The following is a 20,627-nucleotide window of genomic DNA, read 5'->3' on the forward strand; positions in this document are numbered from 1 at the left end:
AAAAATATTCAAAATAATTAAAAAAAAATTTAGTCGAATAAAAAGGAACTTTTTTTTAATGTTTTAAACAAAACAAGAACAAATATTATATTTATAATTTAAAATACACTGAAAGAAATTATATACAAAATTATTATAACACTAAATTAATAATTTAGCACAATCGTTGTCTCATCGGATATTAAAAGTCATGCACATCACATGCCGCAAGTGAAGCGGTGGTGTTCGTAGACGTACCTCGTCATTAGGGTTTTGGTTATATTTTTGTTGGGTCATTTTGTACAACTCCCTTACTACTATAATGATCAATATTGTGTGCTTTTTTCTGATGAAAATTCAACAGAGTTGTTGTTTTGTAGGATTTCTTGCACATCTCACAATGGTATGCAGTTCCTCCCGTATGTATCTCCCTTACATGTTTATTAAAGTCATGCCGTAGAGCAAATGTCTTATCACAATATTGACATTTAAAGGGCTTTTGTCCAGTGTGCATGTATAGATGTCTTTGCAGATTCCTTTTGTGTCTATAAGTTTCATTGCAAAGTGTACATTTAAATGGTCTATCATCCGAATGCAGACGCATGTGTTTACCTAATGAGCTACGAAATCGAAATTCTGATTCGCATAAATCACATTTAAACGGCTTCTCTTTGGTGTGAACTCGAATATGTTCAATATGATTTGGTTTATTTTTCGAAACTTTATCGCAAACTGTGCAAATGTATATTAAACGACCGTCAATTCTTTCGGTTCGGGAGGTTTCATTCATTAGCTTGGATTCTTCTATGTGGACTTTTTTGTGATTGGTCAAATGAATTTGAAGAGTAAATCTACAAAATTAAAAAAAAAACCTTTAATTTATTTCTTTTGAACTATTCAACCCAGAAAAGATAAGAAATCTAGTAATCTAGTATTCATGAATTTTTGTGACTGCTATGAACGCAGTCTTTCACACCTTCTATAGAAAGTTCTTTCCTAGTCTATCTAAAAATAAGTAAATACAATAACTTATACCTTTCACCACAAGTAAGACATAGATATTTCAGCATTTCTTCTCTAGCAGGATTATTTTGGTTCAAAATGTGGTATTTAGCTAGTTTGTGTTCTTGAAATCTTTTTAAATTAGATGCGTAAACATTACAGACATCACAAAAGAATTTCTTTTTTGTTGCACATTCTCTTTGATGCATATCCAATTCTTCATGGTTTGCAAAGAAGTCATTGCAGTGATCGCATTTCTTAATAGCTCTATTTGATGTGGATGGTGTAACTTCTTCCAGGCTTTGCAGAGTTTTCTGATCGGTTTCCAATTCGGAATCATTTGTATGATGAACAGTTTTTATGTGACATAAAAGAGCCGATTTGCGTTTGAAACTGTAAAAAACAAATATTGATCATATTTTTTTTCTGAGGCATATTCTTCATAATCAGAATCACATCTCTTATAATTAGAAAATTGGATGAGAAATTAATTTAAAAGGCTTAAATGGATGACAACTCATCTAAATTGAGTTGTCTCGACGAAAATCTATCCTTTAATACAGATACGGTCGACACTATTTTTACTTGCGATATAGGTACTATAGGGCAAGTTTAGGATTCGTAAAAAAAATCGAACTCGAGATAACAATTTTACATGACATTACGGTGATGGAGAATGCCAAAAAAGTGGGTCCGGCAATTCTGTCTGTCTGTCTGTCCGTCTGTCTCTATCTGGAGCTGCAGCCTAAACGAGTGAAGTGATTTTCTTCAAACTTGGTAGTTAGCAGTTTTTGGTGATTCCCTAGAGGGGAAATTGAAATTTTTTTTTATGACCAAAACTAACGGTACCTGCCTTATAACGGAAATAGAAAAGTTAATTTTTTTCAAAAACGGCTCTAACGATTTTGATTAAAATTTTTGTGTGTAATACTACACATAAGGGCCAACTTTTTAAATAAAAAAAATATTTTTTGTACCGTTATTAACGGTACCTGTCATAGAACGGTTTTTTTCGTTTCTGAATATCTCGTACAAAATTAACCCGATTTAAATGAAAATTTTTATACAAAAGTGTGTAAGTAAAGATAATATTAAAATTTTAGAAAATTTTCAAAAAACGCATTTTTGGTTTTTTAAAAAATATTTCAAAATTTTTTTTTGAAAAATCAATTTTTTGAAAACGGATCAATGAAAAATTTTGAAATTTAGTTTTTATGTGTAAATTAATTATTTCTTCAAAATGGCATACCAACTTTTTTTTTGAAAAATGTTAAAAAAATTTTATATATAAAAAATTATTTTTTTAAAAAACGGCTCCTACAATTTTCAAAATTTTTTTTCTAAAAATACCTTTTTATACGAGAAATAAAATGGCATATTTGTTTTTTTTTTTAAGATATTTTAAAACGGAGTTTTATTAATTATAAAAACAGATTTAATTTTTTTATACTACTTATGAAATTTCTTCAAAATATCGAATTTTAAATTTCTTGAATAAAAAGCTTTAACATTATAGTTACTTTAAGCATAAGAGCAAGTACGTGCGACCCCAGTCGTGCAATTTATTTATTTTTGAACTCACCAAGACAATCAATTTTCCTAAGTTTTATTCAAATCGGGCAAGCCGTTTTCGAGATATATAATCATATACAAAAGTGGGCGTGGCAGGGGGTGTGAAAATTTCGTCAAATTAGTTTGTTTTTATTACATTTGCAACTTAATTTTGGAAAATTGATTTTTCTCCACCATCTCAATACAATGGGCCCAATTCTTTTCTCACTCTACGTTAACGAAAATCTATCTATGCTTAAACATACACTCATACAAATGTAACTCAATGACGTCCAGCTGTATTTGAGTAGTTCCCTTGGTCTCATAGAAAACTGCGTCTTGTTTCCACACTGATTCCTGAATAACGTTGTTATAGATTATGTGGGAACTGCCAAGAATCTCGGAGTAATCTACAACAGGTCTCTAACTTGGGAAAATAATATAAATTCAATTGTTGGTAAAGTTTACGTTACCCTTCGTATCAAAAATCCCAGTATATCTATGGCCTAAAGAGGTATGACCACATCTCTGGCTACGTCTTAAACTTATACAACATGCAGTTTGTACATTATATACATATAGTATCCCACACTCCTACTCTTTTTTCAGAATTAATGAGACACATCAACCACAGTACCTATTTTTTCGACTGGAGTTCCCAACATCCAACAGAACAAATAAATTAACCATCCCCTTCTCTTTAATTGCAATTTTTACCTTTAATTAAACTACCTTTAATGAAGTCAAAGAAATAAAGAACAATATTAATTTTTGATTATTAAGTACCTGCTCAGTTTTTCTTTTTTTTATCTAAATTTTGAATCTTAATTGTAAATTAAGCAATACATAATACTTATTTTTGCTATATAAATTATGTTTACTATTTTAGCTTTTATACCTAAAATTAACCTTATGAAGCTATCACTAGAAAAAAGATATTGTATCTTAAGGTGTATAGCATATCGAAGAAATAAACTAAACTAAACTAAACTAGGGTTAATTATTAAGTTTATCTTTTTGAATTAATTCTTGCTGCTAAATGAATTTTACATGTAACGAACAAATTTACCCTTTCAAAAATATAAATCATTATTTTACCGTTTTGCAAATCAAATTCACCTTCTGATAAATAATCAAATGCTTGAAATTATCAATTGATAAAACAACATTGATTAATTTATAAATTAAATTAAATTTATTAAATATTCATTGGATACATAATGTAAATGGAATGTGAAAGGAACTAATTGAAATCAATAATGTATGTACATAATAAATTACAAATTACATTAAATTTAGAGATCAAAGAATGACAAAAATGATGTGTTCTATCAAATAGTAGCTATTACAATATTTATAATTTATTTTATAGTGATTCTCCTGCAGCAGCTGCTGGTAACTTGTCATACATATTCTTGTAATAGTTATGGCAATTCGAAGACGTTATATTTCCAACTGCATTATTAATTACATCTACCAAACTATCATGATTTGTTGAATCACCTAACGTATTTCTTGCGATTAACTTAATTTTAGAAAAGACTTCTACCATGGGATTCATCATAGGAGAATTTAATGGTAGAAATAGTAAAGTGTGGTTTTTCTGACCAACTAGATTACGAAATTCCTGCGTGCTTTGGATACTAGCTTTGTTCAAAATCAACAAAACTTTATCCAGATTATCGTCTTCCATTTTTTGAAGTAATGCTTTACAAAATTCTAAGGAAACATATGAGTGGACTGCAGATTGTTGAACTTTATGCCATACAATTCCTGTTGTATTAATTGCTGCAACTAAAGAGACATGTCGTCCTCTAGCCATTTGAGGAAGATGACACTCAAATGCACATTCGTCAATAAATACTATTTTCTGACGGTCTTCTAGGGCATTTCGAGAAAATTCTATTGCATACATTTTGCGCTCCATAATTGTTCTTTCACAATTACGCACTTCTACGCAAGGACATTTAATTGTAATCCGCAATTGTTTTATCCCATTTCTAATGGAACTAATGCATAATTGTTTATGCTCAGATACCAGAATTTGTTGACAAATCTGATTCAATGTAATAGAAGGGTTCTCCTCGATTATTTGTTCAATTTTATTTAATATTGTTGAAGTTAATTTAAACGATCGAATACCACCTCGCTTTTTTTCTATTAGCCCACCATTTTTGTTGTATTGTCTGATAATGTATTTTGCTGTATTTTGTTTGATTCCAGCGATTACTGCAGATTCATTGATGGATTTACCATCATTGTAGCATTTTATTAAGATGTTTTTTGTATCAGAATTTATACGATGGTATTTTTCCGGACGATTTCTTGGTGTATCAGGATGACTAGAACTTGTCTTGGATGATTCTGTAGAGTTGATTCGTTCTGGTCTGCAGGTGTGCGCTCCAGAATTTGACTCAGCTGAGGATGTGCTCATTGCTTCCCTTTTAAAATTAAAAATGAAACTATTAACGCATCTGGAATCTTAAAGCGTTGTTTATTTAACACTGATAACACTTTTTGGTTAAATTAAATTATTTTAATGCACAAAAACAAGCTAACAAAAACATTTTAATGCTATACTTGACTGACTTTTTCCTAAGTGAAGCAACCGATTTGAATGAACTTCGAACTATACCAAAAAAAAAACAACAACCTTGAATTGCAAAAAATCCGTGGATGGGTTTGGACGAAGCTCGATTCACAGATGGACTTTTTTCAACGTGAAACCAATACCCTTAGATCAACTTGATACCAATACCCTTAGATCAAATAAATAACCAAATCAAAATAAACTCTGTCCATCATTATAAAAAATATATATATGTATTTAATTTGAATTTTTACTAATTATTTTAACCTTACGCTTACAATTAGTATCAATATTGTGCTCACCTCGACGATGAACATTTAACAAATAAGAGGTTTTGAAAGCTTTCTGACATATCTCACACTCATACGGAGTTTCCCCCGTATGTTTTAGTCTAACATGATCATTGAAGGGATCCTTAAGAGTAAATGTTCTACCACAATATTTACATTCGAAAGGTCTCTGACCAGTATGCCTGAATAAATGTTTTCTCAGACTCCTCAAGTGTCGATAAGTTGTTCCACATATGCTACACTTAAAAGGTCTCTCATCTGAATGTAGTTTCATATGAACCGTAAGATAACTATTTGATGTATATCCCATTCCACATATTTTACAAATGAATGGCTTTTTATTCATCTGCATTGTAATATGTTTGGCCGAACACTTTTTGTTGGTACTCGATGTTTTGCAAATTTTACAATAAAAATATTTCGGTTGACCGGCTGCCATTTCATTAAGATGAACTTTTTTGTGTTTAGTCAAAGCGATTTGTATAAGAAATCTGTAAGATTTGAAAACGTTTAGTTTGAAATGTTTTACAACAAAAAAATGACATATATATTTACTTTTCACCGCAATACACACAAACGTATTTGCAATTTTCCTCTCGGTTTGGATTGTTTAGAATAGAATTATGTTGTCTAGATTGTTCATGTTTTCGTAAGGCAGCATTACAAGAAAGGAAAATATTGCAGACTTTGCAATGGAATTTTTCTTTCGTTTTGCATTGGTTTTGATGAGCTTTCAATTTATTGATGTTGGCAAAAGACTCATGACAGAGATTGCATTTCAAAATCAATATGCTTGGAATTGATTCTGTACTTTCATCTATCAGCTTGGAAGAGGTATTCTTCGATTGAGGAAATGATTCTGCATACAGTTCAGGTTCGTGCTCGGACTCGGACTGTTGCTCGGATTCGGAATCACTCGCAATGTGGGCGGCTTTTTTATGTGACATAAGAGATGCCTTTCGTTTGAAACTATTACAATTATTAACAAAAAATTGTTTTTTAGATTTTAAGTTAAATTTTATTATAATTAAATAGTAAAATGTACATGAAAAGTCTAACGAATAAGTTAAGTTTCATTTATGGTGGTGAAAAGAATAATGTTTAGGAAATTAGAGACTTTGTTTATCCTATTTAAAAGCAACCTTGGGTTTGAATAGTTGTTCTTGGAGTAAGAACTTTCGTAGTAGATAATTAAAGCCTTTTCTTGCAAAATAAGGTACTCACTGTAAATTGTGTAAATTTAACGGGTTTTCTAACAAAAATTATGGAAAACAAAAATGTAAATTGTGACAGAAGGCTATGCGCGCGTATGTTCGGCTACTCCTTATGTTTTCAGAAACAGTTCGATTTTGACATATGTCCATGCGCGCATTATGTCTATTATAGTTGGGCCTTAAAGTATGCAATTTTATAATGACAAACGAAACGAACGATTGAGTTACTGAGAGCAAATCAGAGACGGTCTCGTTTTCGATTTTCGTTTTTGCGATTATCATTTTGATAAACAAACTTTGTGTAATTTACCCTGATAAAATGCCCAAACAATATTAGGTACAAAAATGTTCTTCATGACTTCTCCAACCCCTTCATTCCGCCATCTTTTTTACCCACCCTCTAACTCTTAGTTTGGTTTTTTTTTAATGAAGCTGATTGACTGTTTTTAAGCAAAATGCACATGATAGAATAAGGACCCACAGCAATATTGGGGATCTGGGTGTTATCATAAAATGATTGGTATCTGGAATGGTTCTTTGATTTGGATGTTTAAGGTGTGAAAACCCTAATTGGATGATATCTAGAAAAAATTATTGGCACATGATTGAGTTTTCTTCCCTGATAAAAGTTGGTTTCAAGACGGTTTTATTGTTGATCTCTGACCGCCAGTTTTAATATATGTATAATCTTCAGTAACCTTGATAAAATTTAAGCAAGTTTTTGTTAAAAAATTTGTTTTGGAAATACATAAAATTTCATTTGTTCGTTCATTCGCTTATTTGCTTGTCGCTCTCATGAACACAGTGATTTTAGAGTTTATTTTGAACGAGAGATATAGTCGTTTTTCTTCATAGTCGTCGTTTATTTTCGACTAACGGAATGCAGAATGAAAACAAAATTTAGTTTGTTTACGAAAGGAAACGAATGACAAAGTTGAAAACGACAAATGGAATGCAGATTCAGTCGTGTCGTATAGTTTGTTGTCGTTTACGACATCGGTAATAGGGGTAAATTATATTTTTTCATATAGTATAGATACAAAATACTGTTAGTAAAATAAAAGATGTTACAACACATTATTGTTGTACACATTATTGAATTTTGAAACAATAAATTAATTTTGTTCTTGAATTCAAATTTAATGAAAATAACTGCTATAATCATTTTTAGCAAAAAAACAAAACCGACTTCCATGGATCAAAACTGGGTTTTATGGGTTTTAAAATAGTTCCTATGGCTAAAAGTGAACGAAATGGGACCACACTGCAGCCACCAGCTTTCCAATACAAAAAGAATTATCAAAATTGGTTCACTCAGTCCAAAGTTATGCGGTAACAAACAATAAAAAAAAAAATTAAAAAAAAAAAAAAAATTAAAAAAAAAAAAAAAATACAGACGAATTGAATACCTCCTCCTTTTTGGAAGTCGGTAATAAAAGATATCTTCATTCCTTGACGAAATCTCCATTTGCTATACATTTGCAAATAAATTGTATAGAACAAAACTTACAGGGGCCTATTTTTCGCTACATCAACTACATTAGCTACATCAACGACTTTAAACTCCAATATCTCCGTCCCATGAGACCTCACGGATAAAATTTTAGTATTTTTGAATTATTCCGACCACAAACCATATTTCCCAATACTAAATGGAATTTTAGTCTTGATTTTTAGCGTCGCCGATGAAGTAAATGTAGCTGATGTAGTTGATGTAGCTTGTCGAGAAACAGCCCCCAGGGCTAATGAAAGGGAATAAAAACTTGATTATTTTGAGTTGTTTTGATTCAGAGTGAACTCACTAAATTCAACGAATTAATTCGGGTTTAATTATAATTTGGGTTGGGTATGTTCCTAATTGTTAAAGTCTTATCTAACGGTTAATCTCCTTTAATATAAAATGTAATCTTTCAGGATATAAAATAAAAGTAGAATTGGTCATCTGCACTTACCACTTGTTGCACTCAGTGCATTCGTATACATCCTCTTTTTTATAATCAGCCGTATCATTCTGCAAAATCATTTCCTTTTTATTAAAATTTGGAACTAGAATAATTAACTTTTAAAGAACAACTTACTTCTTCCTCTTCAAGCTCAATATCAGGTTCTATATGAAACTCTGGCTCTTCTTTAATAGCCTGCTCCAATTTTACATTATTTGTCTCTATTCCTAATTCAATTTTATCAATTTCATTTAAATTTTCTAGTTTAATTATTTTTTCTTTCATTTCTGCCTCATCAATATCAAGAAAATCATTTTCCAATTCAGTTTTAAGGATGCAATTTGTATTTTCAATTGATAAGATGGATTTGCATTGCTCACATTTGATGGAGTCTGGATCGTTTTCCATCTAGAATAGAATTTGTTGATGTTTGTTGGTGGCAAGTTTAGTTTGAAAAGTTTTTGATTTACTTACATTACATGCATTACAAAATAATGAAGACATTGTTTTTTTAAATATATAATTTGATAAATATAAAATTTATATTTTTGTTCTTAAAATTTTAAATAAAAAAATAACAAAATACAGAAGTAGATCGTCAAAAACATGAAAAGAAATGGTTGTCAGAAAAATGTCAAAAAAACGACAGATAAAAACTCTGTTTGATTTCTAGTTTCATTTGAGGTTGAGCGAAATCTTTTTGGATCCGCTTGGGTAGTTTCTAAAATGTGTCTGAAATGTGAAATCAAACAACTTTTAAAGGTTGTTTCGCGACTAGGCCAAATGAAATTAGGGGTATTCACGATCCGATGCAACTGGTCTAGTATCATTGCAAAAGTGCAAAAGTGTAAAATCTTGCAACACTACAACAACAAAATATATGGATTGAAATTTTACAATGGTCTTGCACTTTTGCTATACCCTAACCCTATTGCAAAATAAAAATACAATGGTGTAAAATTTTTTTGACAGATGGCAGCTCGCCGTCGCGTGTCGCCCATGATGAACAGTTTATCTTTTTTATTCTTATTCTTTTTTATTTTGTTTCTTTCGATGCAATTTGTGAAAATAAATTAACCCGAACACAACAAGGAATGAAATTATAAAAAAATTGAAAAAAAAGAAGAAGCATCGGTGGAAAGACAACTCCGTAAAAAAAAAGAGTGAAGCTGATATAATTCATATCATGGATTCCATTCAATATTTACTATAGATAAGAAGAGGTGCGTTCACGATCTATTGTAAAAAAATAAAATTTTACACTTTTACTGGACCTGTTGCACCAGATCGTGAATACCCCTATTATTTCGATGAAATTTGCCAAATGCCAAAATTTGGGTAGAAATGAACTAGGAAAGGAAATTAATGCAGGTAGCTACGGCACAGATTAATATGTAGGTAGTTGACCGGAATCGTGGGTTCGAGCCCAGGGGTCGACTCAGAATTTTTCTAAAAACCTTTTTTTCTTTCTATTGCGATTTGTTTTTGAAAAAAAAACTACATAAATTATTTTGAAACCAAAAAATAAGCATTCTGCATTATTCATGCGAATCTACTCGATCCGCAACCGCATCAAATTTCAATTCGTGAACTCCCGGGGATAAGGCACGAAACCACCCTTAACTGCTTACCAACATATGTCAAATGTCATTCTACTATCACTTCCGCACCTGAGAGTTCAGTAATAGGAAATCTGACGAAAGTGTTTCTCATTCCCGCCACAGTGCTTCTGCGTCTTCGGTATTAGGCATGATTGTTTTAAATTTTGCATTCTGAAAAAGTGTCAAAATGAGTTTGAAAATTTTCACTCTTTGGGCCAGTTATACAAATATTTAATCCGTGGATCAGCAACTTTTATCTCTCGAAATCGTCAGTAAAGTTTAGATTTAGAACTGGTTTAAGGTTTATGTAAAAATAGCCACATCCATGCTTGAACCGAAGTTGATCCGCAGCTAATCCGCCGAAATCGGCGAGTTAAATTCCTGAACCAAGGCTGATCCACGTTTGTACAATTGGCACTTTGACTTTTTACAAAAGTGAAATTTTTTTTCTCTCCCTACTAACACCAAAATTGTTTGTCGGGCCAGCACCATTTGATAAAAAAAAAAAAAAAAACAATTATAAACATTGGAACAAATATGGTAAACAAAGTATGTAAATACCAGCCATCAAATGAAAATAAAATGGAGGCATGCACTCATCGAAAAACTTAAAGAAACTAGAGCCCTCTATAAAAGCTTCACGGAACTAACAGCACAAGCACTCCATATATTATATCCTCTAAGGAAAACAGGCTATTTGGTGGAATTATAAAACATTGACTTAATATATATGGACTGCTAGAAGCATATTCAGGTTGGTTCCACTTTTTTCTTCGCGATACTAGCGCCCTAAAAAAAAGCGGAGAATAAGTGCAACATTTTTGACCAAGTGCGAAAGGAACAAATATAGAAAAACAGAGAAAGCACTACCTTTTAACGACAGATGTCATTCACTAAAAGTTTCCTCTTTTCGCCGTCTAAGGTTATACCGCTAGTAGAGCTAGAAAGATGTGGAATCATTTTTTTTCAATTTTTGTATGGAAAAGTCAAACGACTAGCAGTCCATATATAGTAGGTCAATGTTATAAAATTAGGTAGACACGTAACCTTAAATATTATTTTGCACATCCCTGGATTACAAGGGCGAGCTTACACTTTTTTTCAAATCAAACAGTCCAAAAAGCCCCGCTTTTTTTCCAAATGCCGCCGATCTGTTTCTCTCTGTCATCTGTCACTTTTCAGTCGCCCGCCGAATAATGCAAGCATTTGAATCAAAACACTGCCGCTTTTTATTATTCCCATACCCAAATCAAATTGCAAATTAAAATTTTATTAAATTAACAATAAAAAAAAGTTACCAATCAAATCTACTCTACTACTAATCGAAAAATGAAAAATTCATTTTGTCGCATTTGTCGTGGTAGATTTAATTTGAAGTATCCCCCAGCAGCTGTTGACAGCCTTATTAAAAAATCCATTACTACTCCACGCACCATATCTGTTCGGGTACGATGACCAACCACCGACGACCTAAATTCCAATGCATTTTTTATGAATTATATATTTTTCCATCTAGTTTTCATATTTTTTTTCAAATTTGAATATTTTTCTTTTACAGATCTCAGAAAGCGGCGAAGTTTCTGAGAACATTTGTTGGGATTGCGAAGAAACGCTGCTGGGCTTTCATAAAATTGGCGGAGACGAAGAGGAAGAACTTGTCGTTGTTGATGACGACGAAATTTTGTATAAAAGTTTAGAAAAATCAAAGAGAAATCATCTTTTGTCGAAAGAAAGAAAAACTGAAATTATACAAATTGATTCATCTGATTCGGATGAAGCAGAAGTTGACGAAGTCCAAGAAGAGTGTGTGATTATTCCAAGTGACGACGAGGAAGATACAATTATCGTTGAAACTGCACGACGTACTGTTAGCGGTGGTGCTGGTGGTCAATCTCAATCACAAAAACAATTAAGTGGAGGCGTTAAGAAAAAATCTGCAAATAAGGTAAGAAAATTGTATTTAACATAAAATTATGTGATGGTTCGTTAGGTTTCTGTGAACAATTGCCGAGAGATGAGAGACTAATCGGATTGTACTCGGTAACAAATCCAAGGCAACACATTTAACATTAACAAACTATGTCACTTTGTATTTAATCTTTCTGGTTACTTTAAACTACACAAAACAAATATAGTCCGAATGGGGACAGGGTATTTGAAGATATAATCCATTCCTCTGTGTAACAGAGTATACGCACAGATTTCGTACACAATTGCAAAACTAGATTTCATATCCTATTTGCAGTGGAAAATCTGAGATTTTTACACAAAAATCTCAAAAGTCAATAGAAAACGACATAATATTTAACTTAATTCTACATATTTCACGATACCAATAACCAATTTAATAGTCAGTTTAAAGGCTGAAACTCTGTTGAATTTTATAGTTGAGTTTCGTAACTTTAAAATTTAACCGAGCGTTAGCCTTAAAACTGAGTTTTAAATTGGTTTTTGGTATGGTGAAATATGTAGAGTTTTAAATTTTATTATTGGTAGGGCCCAGCATGTTTTTTGGTGAACTAGCGGCGATGTTTTCCGCTTCTTTACACATTCTGTAGGAATCGTCTTGTGTAATGTAATTTTCGGCCAATTTGTTTTGGCTTTGAAAAGGCCTTTATTTATAATTTTATTCAACATGACTTGGTCAACAGTCAAAAAGCTCACTAGTTTTGTATATGCACTTAGAAAAATACTTTCTAGAAGATACAAGTAATGTAATCAACATATAAATCTTCAATCTCTTCCGGTATTAAATCGATTGCTTTAACCGTTTTGAAGATATTCGTATGCAAAAACGAATGCTCACTTATTTAAATAGTTTTTTATGACCAATGTGCATTTGTATTCGATTATCATGAAACGCTTAAAGCAATCGATTTAATATCAAGGACCTTCCTAGAAGAAGAATACATCTGATAATGAATTAGAAAATTTTAAAAAAGTAAAAAATATTCGTATAAATTGTTTTAACTTTGAGCTCGGATATCTTTCAAATAGTTAGATTAATGAAAATAGTTTACAACACCTTTTGTGGGGCAATCTGTTTCCAACAAGAATATGTCCTACCCGTTTGATTACTATAATTTTTCAATTTATTATAAATACATATAAGAATAAAAAACGAATTCTTTATGATTTTCTCAAGCTTCGCCTCCAATATCTCTTAAATTTGCTATAAGAATATGTAAAAAAAATTTTCTAAAAAGTCGATTGATAAAAAAATGACTTGTTTAATATGAGATTGATGTAAAAATGAAGGATCTTCCCCTTAATATTTACAGCTCATATTTGGTGAGTATGTTCTAGAAGTTCTAGCAATCGATTTTTCGGGCTATAAAAGCAAAAAAAAAAGATACTCGATTTTGTTGACCCACCCTTGTGTATTATACATACATTCAACTTCATTTCCAATTTCAGAAGTTGGGATGATAATTATTTATATTAGTGATTCCAATTCTAGACTCTAGAACAAGACTACTAATAGTGCCGATTAAAATAGAGAATTCAATTAATACAGCTTATTTGCTATAAGTCAGTGTAGCTAATTTGATCAAGTTGATTTTATCGTAGAGTTCAACGAAGTTTTTTTGGTAAGTTTCATATTTATCTACGGATAGAATTTATTCGATATGTGATAGATTGAAATCACCCATAAGTAACATGTTGCTGTTGGATCAAGCCAAGTCAAGTACTAAATATAAAGCCAAGGAAAGTTTGGCATAAAAGGTTGTTGAACTTTGTTTGTGTAATTAAATCAATTGAGAATTTAACAGGGAATGAGATAGAAGAATAAATAAAATTTGTTACGTACCAATTGCTGAATCGAAACTTAAATAATTTATGTTCAACATAAACTCTTATTCCCCACTTTTTCCTCTGCGTAAACTGTCACATAAGGATTTATGTAGAACTTAAAAAGTTTCGAAATAATTTTCAATAGATTTTTTTAAACAGAGCGCAGTTGTTTGTTGATTCTCCTCAAGTCGGCAGGTAGGGAGTTCCACAGACCCACGGCGGCGTACACAAAAAATTGTCATTTAGAAACAACGTACATATGAGTTGGTAAAATAAGGACGTTGCTTCTACGCAACTGCAGAAAAATAATCTTTTCGTACAGGTAGTCAGGTGTACCGGTCTGAATCAAATTAAACAAAAACATGCAACACCCTGCTATCAAGGTAACTTTGTAAACTAAGAACTCTTGACAATAAAAATTGAGTGTCCAAAAAACTTGGGTTTAACCAAGTTTCTGTTAAAGCAAAAATATCATGTGGGAATGTTTGAGAATTGCAGAAAATGTCAGTTGGTAGTTGAGGATAATTCTATTGTGTTTTATAAAGAAAAAATTCTAGACAAAGAGTTTTTTTTGTAGAATAGAATTCCTTAACTAATGTTTTAGGAGTCCAGAATCAAAATGCAATAGATTTAATATTATTTTAAAAGATTTTTACTGATTTGCGAACATTTAATAGATGTGTTTGATGGTATGGTATTACAAGAGACAGGAACTGTGTCGGGGTCCAACGTGAAATAAAAATTGATTATGATTTAGAGACAAGTTTAGTATTGAAAATAGGTTTTGCTGGGCAGTGTTTTGAATGGGGTCAGAGATGATGGGAAATTTGGATTTGAGATTAGTGTTTTTTGAACGTGGAAAAAATAAATATGACCATCGAATTCTCCTTCTACTCAATGATACCCTCAATACCATTGATATTAGCCATATGTATAACGTTTATAACCACCAAATTTTGCTAAGAGAACAACTTGATCATTTATATTTCTGTTTAATTTTGAAAATCAGTAATTTTGTTTTGTAAATACACTTCGCGTCACTTGAATAGAAACAACAATTTTTCTTTAGAAAATACCGATTGGCGATTCGGTGAGGTAACTTAGTAGATTTTTGGTTTTGCATTTTCAAAGAAGAACTTTTAATAAACAATGTTGTAAAAACAAAAAACCCAAAACAGAAACCGTATGGCTACTAGTTGCGTTTTTTTGCATTACTTCACAAAAAACAGTGTTTTTTTTGCGTCACTTGAATAGAAACAAGCTCTTAAATTAGATAAAAATGATGAAAAATCATGGACAACACTAATTTTAGTAAAGCAGTCTTAAACTTTGACATTATTTGCACATTATAACCAATTATGGGCTACGAGCTACCATTAGGCATCACAGAAAATGCATAAATAGAATTAAACATTGAAAATGCACTTGTACTGTACACAATCGTATACCTAATTGGAGAAAGTGACTATAGTGTTTGGTAACTTCTTACAAATTAACAAAATGACATTTTCTACAATTTAAGGTTTGAATAAGTGAAATAAACTTTCGTTTTCATCCGGAATGCATCTATTTTGTTTCTATTGCGTTGTTTTTTTTCTGGAACTCTCCTTGTGCTATCTCTAAGAGGGTTGTTTTTCCACGTTCCTAAACTTCCCAAGAGCTTCTTCCATTATTTCTTTGTAAAAGTTTGCATCTTTTTTCGAAGCGTGAAGCTTCAATTTTCCTATTGCACATCATAAAAACAAAGCGTATTACTATAACACATTTTATTGCCCATCTGAGTTGGTATGTTTTGATTTAAAAAACCACTCTTTACCTCACTTCTTTTCAGTTCGAAAGCAACTATAAAATAGTTAACTTTTTTGTAATCTTAGTAGAACTTAAAATGTTGTTATTTTGCATTTTGAGGCTTTTTAAATGTTGTGCACCTTTTATAACTTCCATGATGGAACAAACCAACACATTACCATCGCACTAACACCACGTTTTTGACCGATTTTAGCGGCAAGGTGAAGGAAATTGCTGCTAGTTTTTAAATTATTTTTTTCTCTGCTCTTGATTTGGGTCTCACCTGTCTTATTTTTTTATTCAATCACTAGTTTACGATTTTCCAAAAATATTCTCATACAAATTTGGCAATTTTTTCAATATCTTTTGCATTTCCAATGCTAGCTGCTATTTATGCATTTTCTGTGATGCCTAATGGTAGCTCGTAGCCCATAATTGGTTATAATGTGCAAATAATGTCAAAGTTTAAGACTGCTTTACTAAAATTAGTGTTGTCCATGATTTTTCATCATTTTTATCTAATTTAAGAGCTTGTTTCTATTCAAGTGACGCAAAATAAACACTGTTTTTTGTAAAGTAATGCGAAAAAACGCAACTAGTAGCCATACGGTTTCTGTTTTGGGTTTTTTGTTTTTACAACATTGTTTATTAAAAGTTCCTCTTTGAAAATGCAAAACCAAAAATCTACTAAGTTACCTCACCGAAGCGCCAATCGGTATTTTCTAAAGAAAAATTGTTGTTTCTATTCAAGTGACGCGAAGTGTATCTGTTACCTTTCCAAATCTTTTATCATTCCTCACCCCTTTAAAAAAAGCTTGAATTTAACTATAATTTCTCAAATATTTCAGAAAACCACAAAGAAAATGAGTATTGAACAAGAAGATACCATCCCCAGGGGAAGAATTTTCGAATGCAAACAATGTCCACTCTGTCCGTACCACTCAGGTATCGAATATGAAGTAGTGTATCACATTCGACAAACTCACCCACAATATAACGGAGATGACTTCCGTTTTGATACGCAAGAAGGTGATTCACTACTGACTCGGCGAATAACAGTTGCTCATCTGTGGACATTTTTCGAATGCAAAGAATGCGGTAAGATTTATGACAGATTTTGGCCTCACAGAAAACACATTACAACTCACGATCGAAAGAAATTAAAAAATGCCCTAACTGTGAATAATAACAAAATTACCTCCCCCATCATCAACCTGCCCAAACAACAAACAAAAAGTACTAAAAATCTCAAACGACCACTAGACGAGATTAATGGTTCAAATAAATCAGTACGCGTCAAAATGATAAAAACCTCAAATAACCATCACACGACTAAAACTGAGGTCCAAAAGACATTGGTTGTTAAACTTCATAAATCTGAACCCAAAACAATTGTGGCTAGAAGCAAGCAACAAAGTCAAAGTGAAAAGACAAAAAACAAAGCTATTTTGCGAAAACAACAACAATTGCAAGCCCGACGAGATAAAAGACGACAAAAAAAGGAAGAGGAGAAAAAAGCTGCGCTTAAAGCAAACAAAAAGGCTGCTTCCAAGCCAACATTCAAAATGCCCACTCAACCTGCCCCTCGTGCCTCTTCTGTGGTCAAACAGATAGTACAAAAATTAAGCTTTACTTGCAAGCTGTGTTCAGTTATTCTTCCGAGCTTTCTTGCCTGGAATAGTCATATGATTCGTGATCATTCTTCTGCTGAATTTGAAGAGCAGAAGAAGAACTCGGCCGAAAACATATGCCGATTATGTGATAAGCATTTTAACAATGGAAGTATTTTAGAAAAGCACATACGCTTTTCTCATCGAAGGAAGAATAGAAAAGTTGATAAGGAAGTTAATGGCAATGATAAAGATGAAATTTGTTGTCAGAGTCAAGCGTTTAAAAAAGATGAGTCCAAAGATGACCAACAACTTGAACAAGAACAAAAACAACTACCGATTGAGAGCTTACTTTCAATCGCTTCGAGTAACGAATCTAATCCAACAGCAATAGAAGATTCTCATCCGTTTGTCTTGACAAAAAGTGCCTTATTTTGTCAGTATTGTGGTTCATTATTTGAATCAGATCAGACAATAATGGAGGCTCACGAATCTAGCCATATCACAGATGGAGATGTTAAAAGATTTTTTATCTCACAACCCAAAAGTGTAGGATGAATTTTTTTCTACTTTTCCTTCATCACCGGCGCATACTGTTATTGAATATTGTTTCATTATTTTATTTAGAAAAAAAATAATTATGTTAATCTTATGACAGTGCTTGCTCTGTCCCCGCATATGACTTTATGAATTATTCAATGAATTTGAAGATGTAGTGTGTTAATTTTTTTAAAACAATAAGATTTATTATAATGAGTTACGATGTCGAAAATCGTATACGTTTATTTATGTTATATGCCATTGGCAAGGGTTTTACATTTATTATTATTATTATTTTCGTTTTTTTTTTTCTTATTATTAATTTAAATATTGTGCTTCAAGTCATTATTCGAATGGATAAAGTCGAACGAAGAAAAGGCAATGAAATAAAGAATTTATGAATCATAACAAAAATGTCTTATTTGGAAATAAACGTAACAAGAATTGAGTTATTGTCAACCTGTCTCAAAAGTGCAGAGGAAAAGGACAGATCCATTTTGGTATCCGATGGATTTTTCGTTTCATTTAATTTATTATCCCGCAAGTTTGTCTGGCTGTATGTATAAGGAGCTAAATCCAAAACGGATGAGTCGATTCATTTTAAAGTTGGTATGTATTCATTGTTGACACAAGAGATTTTTTACTTAATTTTTATAGGAACAAAAATAACGGTCTCTTCCATAATATTACACTGGTTTACAAGGGTTCTGTTGCGGAAACGAAAATATACTTTTCTGAAGGTTTTTGGGGTGCTGAACTCGAACCCAAAGTCAGAACAAATTAATAAGATCCCGTTTTTGAGATATTACTGTTAGAAAATGCAAAAAAACGATTTTTTTACTATTTCGGACCTTATTTTTTTATAAAATAAAATAAAATTAATTTGAACATGTTTTGTGACGGTTTCTTAAAGAACTGTTTCCATACATCGTAAAAGAGATAGTGGCGTTATAATTTCTATGGTAGATAATAATATATGTACCAAACAACTGAAGATATCTCAGGCAATAAAAAAGATATCGAAAAGATTTAAACGGGTCTTGAAAGGAAAATATTTCTTTTAACTAAATATTTTCAAACAATTTTCCTTAAATAAAAGAATAAGGTCCGAAGTAGTAAAAAAAACGTTTTTTGGCATTTTCTAACGGTAGTATTTTCAAAATAGGAGCTGATAGGATTTTTTTTTTAGATAAGTATATTTTGGTTCATCTGGGAAAAATCTTGTTAATTTCAAAATATCTATAGAAAAATATATCTTAGTCTCGGCACCAAAAAAAAAATTAAATTTTGTTGACCAGTGTAATCTTCAGAAAAGTGTATTTTTGTTCCGGCAACAAAAAAAGTTTAATTTCTTCCAAAAACAGCAAGTATTTTTCACTTCATCGCGTTCAAAAATACAAAAAGCTGATTTTGGAAAAAAAATGTTTTTTTATTCAATTGCGATAAACCGTTAATGAAATAAAAAAGAAAAAAAAACAACAAAATTTTCAATAGTTTTATTAATCATTTTTTTTACATGTGGTTCTAAACTTTTTTCGTGCACTAAAATTTCACAACTGAACATCGACGACAAATAAAATGCACGACTGGGGCCGCACGTACTTGCTCTTGCAGTTCAAAGCACTTTTATGTTAGCTTACTTGTAGGTTATTAGAGCTGCCTCTATATACATTTTTAAGAAATTTGGTTGATGTAGGGGAAGAGCCGGCATGGAGGCCAAATGTTAGTTAAATAAAATTTTTTTTTATTTGACTTGACTTTTTTGAGAAAAACTAAAAACGCAGTTTTACTGCAATTACTTTGAATATTACGTATGCAATTTTATCGGGAAGAGCCGACATCCGCGATTTAAAAAAATATAAAGACCATATTTCCACTATCCGTATTTTTTGAGAAAAACTAAAAACGCAGTTATGTTAGAACTATATACAGCATTACGTGTGCTAAATTTAATCGAAATCGTTAGAGCCGTTTTCGATAAAATTGCAATAACTCGAAAATTTTGTATCGGAGGTATACGTTCTAAGCGAGATATTAAAAAACAAAAAAAAACCAACCTTGGAAATTACGAAAAAAACATCCATCCCAAATTTCAAGAAAATCCGTCCACTCGTTTAGGCTGTAGCTACTTGTACAGATGGACGCACGGACGCACCGACGCACAGACCGACGGACGTCATGACGAAACCCACTTTTTTGGGCTTCTCCATCATCGTAATGTTAGTTTTGTATAAAACCTCGAATTTTTTTTTTTACACGAAACCAATACTTGCCCTATTGAGCAAGTAAAAAGGCCAACAGCGTTTGTTCGTTTTTATTGTCCATCGGTCGTCGCATAACTATAACGGCCACGGCCACTTTATGCAAAAAGTGAAAATTTTCAAATGCATTTTTTGATAGTATTTTCGATAAGAAAATATAAAGTAATGATGCAGAAAGCTTAGTTTCTTGGTTTAAAAAACAATTTTTGTAGTTTTTTTCCAAAAACAAATGGCGCTAGAAATAAATACAAAAAAATTACTTTTCTAAATTTCCCACTTTTTGCAAAAAAAGGCCATTGTTCAGTTCAGTTCTTGTTTTATGTCGGATTCCATTAAAAAAAGTAATCAATTTGAAATCGATTTTTTGTTCAGTATTAGATTTTAATTAGATTTTTTTGTTGATAGGAATTAGACGTTCAGCCCTATAGTGAGTTTCACGTGGAATATTTTCCACCCGGAATAT

General features: G+C 31.6%; 2 protein-coding genes across 8 annotated transcripts; one reads left to right on the top strand and one right to left on the bottom strand.

Moving 5' to 3' along the window:
- Positions 1-38: 38 nt before the first annotated feature.
- Positions 39-9,164, bottom strand: LOC129909229 (zinc finger protein 239-like). Of its 7 annotated transcripts, none has more exons than XM_055986278.1 (6): positions 9,044-9,164; positions 8,705-8,977; positions 8,579-8,637; positions 1,015-1,374; positions 592-830; positions 291-524 (listed from the first exon to the last, which is right to left on the bottom strand). In XM_055986278.1, the coding sequence occupies exons 1-6, from the start codon at positions 9,071-9,073 to the stop codon at positions 412-414; spliced, it is 1,074 nt and encodes a 357-aa protein (XP_055842253.1). In that variant the 5' UTR covers positions 9,074-9,164; the 3' UTR covers positions 291-411. The 7 variants fall into 7 exon arrangements, with proteins under 7 accessions (XP_055842251.1, XP_055842254.1, XP_055842253.1 ...); XM_055986277.1 differs by lacking the exons at positions 291-524; positions 592-830 and adding exons at positions 5,425-5,903; positions 5,968-6,381 and having other exon boundaries at positions 1,213-1,374; XM_055986276.1 differs by having other exon boundaries at positions 39-830.
- A 2,188-nt stretch (positions 9,165-11,352) lies between these two features.
- LOC129909226 (uncharacterized) lies at positions 11,353-17,944 on the top strand. The gene is made up of 3 exons (XM_055986269.1): positions 11,353-11,616; positions 11,729-12,115; positions 16,602-17,944. Exons 1-3 carry the CDS (start codon positions 11,500-11,502, stop codon positions 17,919-17,921), a joined length of 1,824 nt encoding a protein of 607 aa, XP_055842244.1. The 5' UTR covers positions 11,353-11,499; the 3' UTR covers positions 17,922-17,944.
- The last annotated feature ends 2,683 nt before the right edge of the window (positions 17,945-20,627 follow it).

This window comes from Episyrphus balteatus, chromosome 2 (genome assembly GCF_945859705.1).
Source record: "Episyrphus balteatus chromosome 2, idEpiBalt1.1, whole genome shotgun sequence".
NCBI lineage: Eukaryota > Metazoa > Arthropoda > Insecta > Diptera > Syrphidae > Episyrphus > Episyrphus balteatus.

Excerpts from the sequence above, each read along its gene's own strand:
- LOC129909229 (XM_055986274.1), bottom strand. The coding sequence starts at position 9,073 with ATGTCTTCATTATTTTGTAATGCATGTAAT. Across the intron at positions 8,978-9,043 it reads TATTTTGTAATGCATGTAAT|ATGGAAAACGATCCAGACTC; the intron begins GTAAGTAAATCA and ends ATTCTATTCTAG. Across the intron at positions 8,638-8,704 it reads TTGAGCTTGAAGAGGAAGAA|AATGATACGGCTGATTATAA; the intron begins GTAAGTTGTTCT and ends ATGATTTTGCAG.
- LOC129909226 (XM_055986269.1), top strand. The coding sequence starts at position 11,500 with ATGAAAAATTCATTTTGTCGCATTTGTCGTGGTAGATTTAATTTGAAG. Across the intron at positions 11,617-11,728 it reads CACGCACCATATCTGTTCGG|ATCTCAGAAAGCGGCGAAGT; the intron begins GTACGATGACCA and ends TTTCTTTTACAG. Across the intron at positions 12,116-16,601 it reads AGAAAAAATCTGCAAATAAG|AAAACCACAAAGAAAATGAG; the intron begins GTAAGAAAATTG and ends CAAATATTTCAG.